At 47.1% G+C, this 7751-nt stretch overlaps 1 protein-coding gene across 4 annotated transcripts in view; it reads right to left on the reverse strand.

The window, feature by feature from the left end:
• Positions 1-2924, reverse strand: part of FLNB (filamin B) — a 113867-nt gene extending 110943 nt beyond the window's left edge. For all 4 annotated transcript variants that reach the window (XM_053293802.1, XM_053293801.1, XM_053293800.1 and 1 more), the window contains exon 1: positions 2263-2924. In XM_053293802.1, the coding sequence (XP_053149777.1) occupies positions 2263-2701 (439 nt within the window). In that variant the 5' untranslated portion in view covers positions 2702-2924. The remainder of the gene's footprint in view (positions 1-2262) is intronic.
• Positions 2925-7751: the final 4827 nt, after the last annotated feature.

Below are 7751 nucleotides of genomic sequence, written 5' to 3' on the forward strand. Positions count from 1 at the left end.
CCAATCAGGCTAGTCATGGCAGAAGAATGCAGTATTTTAGAACTGCTATTGGTAACTAAGGCACCAATTTTTATGCCACGCCTCCAGAGGGCTTTTATACAAAGCCTCAGGAGCTGAAAAGCTATTTAAGTACTGCATACTGAACCACGAAAATATAAGCCACCTGAGTTGAGTATAATGCATTAATGACTTACCAACTAGAAGTGTCCATGAAAATGATATGGTATGAAGCAAGAACACAGGTTACTTTCTCAGCAACAACTCCTGTTACTTGTATAGGGCTTCTTTTTGTTTTTTTGCAATTTGTTCACCGCTTTAATATGTAGAATACAGAATGGCAACTTTCCAAGGGTAGATACTGGCAGAGCTAGAATAAGTAGGTGCTAGAAACGTGGCCACTAGTCAAAGCAGTATAGTGCTCTGCTACATTTTAATACCATTACATTTAGTAATCCAAATGTCTATTTAGTTAGATGAGTAGTTTATGAACTCTAATACTTAAAAAGCAGTGATCAAGAGGCTGCCAGGGTCATAAAAAGTATTAGTCCTGTACAATATTTCATTCCTTCTGACCCCAATACCTCCCAATTCATATACAGCTTAGCAAAATGCAACATTGAATGGCGAGTAGCAAGTCCAAGACTAAGCGTCATTCCCCATGTGCAAGTTTTTTTTAAGTCTCAACTAGATTTCAGAAGAGCCTGTATTGTGAGCAAGGTTTTAACTTAAGTGATAGTTACCCAAAGCCCAAGTCACTACTGACAGCCAATATGTAAGGACATGACAAATTAAAGTTTGGGCAGACATGAGCAGTCTTGTTATGGTTTGACATCTGCTCCCACAATGGAAAGAAAGCAGCTCCTGCTAAGTCAAAAATCAAGCATTCTGAATCAAGTGGCACAATAGCAATATCAACAAAGAAATTTAAAAAAATTGTTCTGCTGAGTTAGTTGAGGAGAGCTCTCATGAGTCCTTAAAGAGCAAGCCCTAGAAACTAGAATAGAGATGTCAGCCGGGTTGCAGTATTAGAGACCAAAGATTGCAGCCACTTTTGAGTGCTTGTTCAACTACCTAGTAAGTCAGCAAGTTTAGTTGCTTGCACCTGGTTTTACCCAATGCCTAAAAAGCACACCCACAACAGCCCAATTTGGTTTGACTAAAACACACGTTCTTCAGAGTGGAAGGTGAGTAGGAACAGGCTTCTTTTCTGACCCATGTCCCTCCCCCAAGTTGCAGAACACTGCTCTATAAACTAGGCTACAACCCACAAAGTTTTTTTAAAACTGGCACAAAGATTAGCCTCGGCAGAAAGCAAACCTATACTGAATGGTTCATCTCAGAATCAGAGGCTGGCCTTTTAACAGGGCAAGCCCTTCATAAGCCTCCAGCATAGAGAGGAGAGCCCTACGGTTAAAAGGAAGTGGATCTACCTGCTGGGAGGGAGGCACCTCAGGAAATCCTGTCTGAGCAGCACTGGCCCTTTCTTCACTTTCTCCCAGTTTTGGGTTTGGGCTACAGTCAGTCTTGGCCAGAAAGTAGTGGGTGGGAAGACTCAATTACCTGAAGGAGGGGGACTGAAGAAGGGAAATATGCCAAAACCCAATGCACGGACACCCCTGCTGCCTCCTCAAAAAAGGAGATTTAAACACCCCACACACACGTTTCCACCAAAAGACACTTTGGGGTTCCAGACAATTCAAGGGCTAATGCTAGTGGTTAATACTAGTGTCAGGGCCGCTGGGTTTAACCCAGAGCTGCCAGGTACCCAGCCAGGAGTGTCAGGCTGGGCACCTCCCCAGTGCCCCACCCAGCCAGGCCACAGGGACTCTCTGGAGCTCTTCTAGCCTCCAGGAAGAGGCTCAGCAGCTGAGTGTGCTGGGGGAAGCACACCCATCCCCCCTCAAACTCCAGTACGGCAACAAGAGCGGCACCATCACCACGGGGGGATGCAGGCTCCATCTCCCCGAGAGCCAAAGGCTTCCCCTCACTTTGGGGCAGCTGCAACCACGGAGTGGGGCGGGGGGGGGGGGCACGGACAAGGAGAGCCTCGTCCCAGCAGAAGCAGTGCCCGCAGACGGTGTGGGAGTGCCAAGCCCGCCCGAAACGGCGTAGACCCAAGGTCAGGCAGCCTGCCTCAACCCCAAGGCGAAGGAAGCCCAGCCCGCGGTTTCTCGGCCCCACACGCAGACAGAAGGCGCGGCTGCCCACGCCCGCTCGCTCCTTGCCCTGCCCCGACGGGCGAGGCCAGCGCGCCAAGCTCACCGATGGAGACCAGCTTGATGTTCTCCTTCTCCAGGAACTCGAGCGCTACCGAGACGTTCTCCAGCTGCATCTGTCGGAAGGTGGGTCTCTGGTGGTACTTGCGGTACATGCGCTTCTGGCTGAGCACCTCCAGCAGGGCGATGAGCCGCAGCCCGTCGCTCAGGTCGAACTGCAGGTTGCCGATGCGCTTGTTCACGCAGCGGAGGTGCTCGTTGCACCAGCGCGTGAAGGTGTTCTGCTGGATCCGCTTCCAAGGCGCATCCTCCGCCAGGTCTTTCTCGGTCACCGGCATGGCTGCGGGGTCCGGCTCAGCGTCGCTACGGCCCAAGGGACGGGGTTGCTGCTCCTGCCTCCGCGGCTGCGAACCGGCGCTTTGCTCTCTGGGGCTGCCGCTGCTCCAGTCACCGCGAGCAGGCTGGCCCCGCGCCTGCGCGTTCATGCTTAGGTCGCCGCCGCTCCGCCTACTCCTGGAGGTAATGAGCGGGCAGAGAGACCAACCCGCCCGCCCAGGCTGACTGGCTGGCTCCCGCCCTCCTGCTGCTGGGCTGCAGCCAAGCACACAAGCGGGGAAATCTGCAGGGGAAGAGAACAGCAGCGCCGTTAGTTTAGGAACCTCAGCCTGGCTCCGGGCAGTTCTCCCAACCCCACCGAGTGCACACACGTGCTCACTTGTAATTAGCTCGGCCGCAGCAAAAAAAAAGAGCGATTAGGTGGTGCCTTTTCACCGAGAGAGGTTTAATAATCCTCCCCAGCCAAGGGATTGGACTCTAGCCAGGGAGGGGGGCGGGACCGGGTGGGAGGAGCTGCCCCCTATCGGAGGCGCTGGGCACAGCATGTGACCCCAGCCCTTCCCTCAGCCTCATATCAAGGTAGCCTTCCTCATCAAAATACATTTAGGAGGACCCCGCCTTTGTTCCCGTGCTGCAGCATGGAATTTCGTTTGTTCTCTGTGTAAATGCTTTTCTTCCTTCCTTCCTTTCTTTCTTAGAATGACCAGGTACAAAGCAGGCCCTTTAACAACTTTTAACAGCAAAGACAGCTTATCGGACAAGGGTGAAGAAATGCTGTATCTATTCTGCTCAAGGCTGTCTGAAGGCGGGGCTAGGGGGCACCCAGGGTCCTGCTGGGCCCATGCCCCGGGCCCCACTCTGCAGCACAGCAACAGAGACTCTCCTAATTCTAGGGAAAGCTCAATATTGATTCAACATGGGGAGCCCTGCAGCTGCAAACTGTGTTCACCCTGAGCTCTGCAAGAGCTAGAGGCAGCCCTGCCTTTGCGACATCAATTAGAAGCACCAGAGCTCTTGTTCTCCTTTGCTTCTTCTTGTTCTCTTTGCCCCCTGCCTTTTGGAAAGCTAAACAAAGGGATGCCAGGACCTGTTAAGGTCACTTGTGGGTCCTGACTCATCAGCAGAATGAAGACCTATGTTTTATACAACCAAATCCTGTTTCATAGAAGAGAGCAATGTGGGTGAAGATGCCACTTTTTTTGTCTGACAGAAACAGCACTAGGAGAAATTCAGTAGAAGAGTTTCTCATTGCTTCAGGTAGGCAAAATCTATGGCTTTCATTGCGCCTGGCATGCATCTGCCAAAGGCCCTGGACTCTCCTGCCAGAAAGAAAAGGTGGCAACCCTAATGCGAGCTGAGCAAACATGGCATCTAGTTCAGCAGTCACGGGGCATGCCCAATGTGGCATGATGATTAAGGGCATGAGTGATGAGCTTAAAATCCAATTTGTCAAAATTTTCCTGCCTTGGAGGAGCTAGGAAGCGGCAGCAATAGCTCAATGGCAGAGCAAATGCTTTGCATGCATAAGATCCCAGGATCAATCTCTGGCTGGGTGTGAAAATATGTCTGTCTGAAACCTAGGGCAGTTGTGGCCAGTCAATATAGACAATACTGCACTAGATGGGCCTATAGTTTACTTGGTGTACAGTAAATTGTTTACTCTCATTTAAACCTTCACTCCTATGCTCACTTAATTGGAAGTGAGCTCAACTGAATCTAGTAGACTTATTCTTAGTAAATAGACATTGGATCAAGCTACAAGAGTCCTTCTAGGCAATAGCCCTATGCAGATATTCTAAATCTAAGCATTATCAACACATGGAGGGGAGATTGGGATCATGCCTGTTGGCCCCAACCTCTGTGTGGAGATTGGACTTTGGCTGACAGGGAGTCAATGTGCATGCATCCAAATGCACATAAGCACCAAAATGCATGATCGAGGACCGTAGAAAACTAAGGGTCCCAGATCACATGTACAAGAGGCGCCTTCATGCATCCAGGAGCCAGCCTACATTCAGGTATACATGTATAAGCTTTGTACACAAGAGTCGATCAACCTGAAGAAGTAAAGAGTCGGACTTTCCACCGGCATTGATCATACCTAGTATGTTTAGAATGTCTGTTATGGGACCTTTTTACATGAGCAATATACAGTTACCAGAGGGAATCCAGATGATATCCCCTCAGCTCTGTTATGGAAAATGGCATTTTCTCTATACTCAAACCACGATATTGAATGTATGGGAAAGCATTATGGAGCCAGCGTGGTATAGTGGTTAGAGTGCAGGACTAGGACCAGGGAGACCCAAGTTCAAATCCCTATTCAGCCATGATACTTGCTGGGTGACTCTGGGCCAGTCACTTCTCTCTCGGCCTAACCTAATTCACAGGGTTGTTGTGAGGAGAAACTTAAGTATGTAGTACACCACTCTGGGCTCCTTGGAGGAAAAGCAGGATATAAAATGTATGTGTGTATGTATATGTGTGTGTGTGTGTATATATATATATATATATATATATATGTGTGTATGTATATATATATAGATATATATATATACACACACACACACACACACACTATTTCCCCATCAGCTGCAGTGATTGAGAAATAAGACTGCAGGGGTCATTGCTGTGCTAGCTGACTGGTGTCTATGACAACACCATGTCTATTGGGTGGTGCCTATGACATCATTGCAACATGAAGTAACAAACATCCTTCTTCAACCCCAGACCACACTGAGACATGTGCAGCCCAATTCTACTAGTGTTTTGGGCTGTTTTTTAAATGTCGTATTGACTTCAGAAATTATTCCTAAGAAAGTATTCAGAGGATTGAAGTTTTAAAGATCACAACATTTCAGTTCCATTCCCAAACGCTCTTCTTCTCCTTCTCCATCTCCTTCTTCTTCTTCCTTCTTACACCCAGGCATAGGGTACGTTCTTTCACCCACAGTGTGCCTTCCCATATTTTCAGCACTGGAGGTCATGTCTCCCTCAATATGTTTCTTAAAACCACACAGTTCTCTCAGACCTTCTGTAACCTAAAAAAGAATTCCTTCTGCTACCTGGACATAAAGATATGGAGCTACTGTTTCTGGACGAGATATTGTCTCCACTTAAACATCATCTGGAATGTTTCATGATCCATTATTCCAGTGACAACTTAGAAATATGTTTCACTGATATATGGTCTAAGGCTTGGTGTTACCCGATGCCCACTGCAACATCGAGCACACTTTAGTACAGGGATTCTCTAGATTATAAGGAAACTTCCCATACTGGCTACAAAAATGTTTAGCAATGATGAGGGAATTCTCCATGTGATCAGGAGAATCCATGAGGCAAACCATGCTAGATGTTATTCTGAGGTGAAGAGATTCACCACACAGAAGTGGCTTGGCACAGGGATGAGGTAACATCTGGACCACACCATGCATCCTCGAAAATGGCTGACATCCAGAACAGCCATTGGGGACACAATGGAGTTCTATTCCCACTCAGAGAGGCTGCTCTTAATTCAGCCAGAGTGTTGCCAAGCAGCAGAACATACACAGGGAGGAAGAGGAGGTAGTCCCAGTAAGTACTCTTTGCCTTCCAGAAATATGAGGTGAAAAGATTCAGCCCATAGAAGTGGCTTGGCACAGGGTTGAGATAATATCTGGACCAACCCTTATGTCCAAGAAAATGGCTGTCATCCAGAGTTGTGTCCCTGTGGAGAGAGCACTACTCTTAACTCAGAGTGTTGCAAGTAGCAGAAAATGTGTGCTTGGGGAGGGGGAGTTGAAACAATTTTCACTGCTATAAGATGCTGTGTGCCTCTAAAAGTGCTGTTTGCCTTCCAGAAATAGGTCCCCGAGGGGTGCATGACCCTCAGGAACATATTTCTCACAGGGGCGGGGGATAACAATGAAAATTCCTCACCCTGCACACACGCTTTGCTGCTCAGCAACACTCTGGCTGAGGTAAGAACTTATCTGCAGGGGACTCTTCAGGATGTCAGCCACTGTGTTTACAATTGGAGCATAAGTCTTCTTGGCTGGGTAAATGCTTGCCAGTGATGGTATGGGGGATATGTTAATTGTGGAAAAAGTAATCCATGCTTCAAAGCATTTATAACAATTCCTACTAATAATTACTGTGGTGGTCAGCTATGAAAGTCTAGAAATGCTACATCCGATACAGAGCACCTGCTCTTTTAATAATTTTGTGCAGGAAACAACGTTAGCCAATTAAACTTCTTATTTCATAGTGTTACAATAGTAGAAATGAATGCACTACCCTTGATGCAGCTGAAAAGGGCATATGAAAACCACGTAAACCTCCCAGGCAGGAGTTAAATAACCTTGGATCATTTCATTTCAATAAGTAATGTCAAACACGTTAATGTATAGGTTTATGCACCAACAAATCCCATCTGCAGTGAAGAATACTTCTGACCAACATGAAAAATAGTCTATCAGAATAACACTAAAAACCTGCAGGTTCTATGCTTAGATTTAGTGGAAAGGGCAACTGGACTGTGTAACCATGAGCTCATGTTCCTGTTCTGTTTGAAACTTCCTGTGTAATATTGGGTTAGTCACTAAAGCATTTGTTTTATCTTTTGAGCATTTGCTCAACCCCAACACAGAAATGAAGAATCATCTGCAGAAGACATTTCAGGCATGTAGCCAAGAAAATGGATATACACAACATAGCATGTGGTAGCTTGTGCTACAAGTATCTATCCAGTGTATGTGACTTTTGGTCCCCTGAGTGTAAAGTGAGGCATGGTGGGAATGTCTCCAACAGCCTCCATCTGTGATGTTTTTTGGTGTGCTCCCGGAAACCCTTCCCTGAAATTTAAAAGGGATATGTCATACTTGGATAATTCTCTTCCTGTCATCATGTGAGTTAGGAACAGTAATAACGTTTTCTAGCCAACCATTGAAATGCCAGGAAGAGCAGTGCCTGTGATTGGCCCACCCCCCAAACTGGTGCCAAATCCCAAGGTATTTACTGAGATGTAATGGTGGCAGGAAAGTCTAAGCAACTGTAGCTAGAATGTGAGTCAGGTTACAGGGGGGAACAAAAGTACAAAAGTAAAGACACATCCTATTGAAAAAAGGAAGCACACACAGCAGGCAATCACTTTGCAGAAGATTCCCTTTATACTGGGAAGGGCAGTGAGTCAAGCCAGCAAATCCCAGGCCTGATTCT

The sequence above is a fragment of the Hemicordylus capensis genome, chromosome 2 (assembly GCF_027244095.1).
Source record: "Hemicordylus capensis ecotype Gifberg chromosome 2, rHemCap1.1.pri, whole genome shotgun sequence".
Lineage (NCBI taxonomy): Eukaryota > Metazoa > Chordata > Lepidosauria > Squamata > Cordylidae > Hemicordylus > Hemicordylus capensis.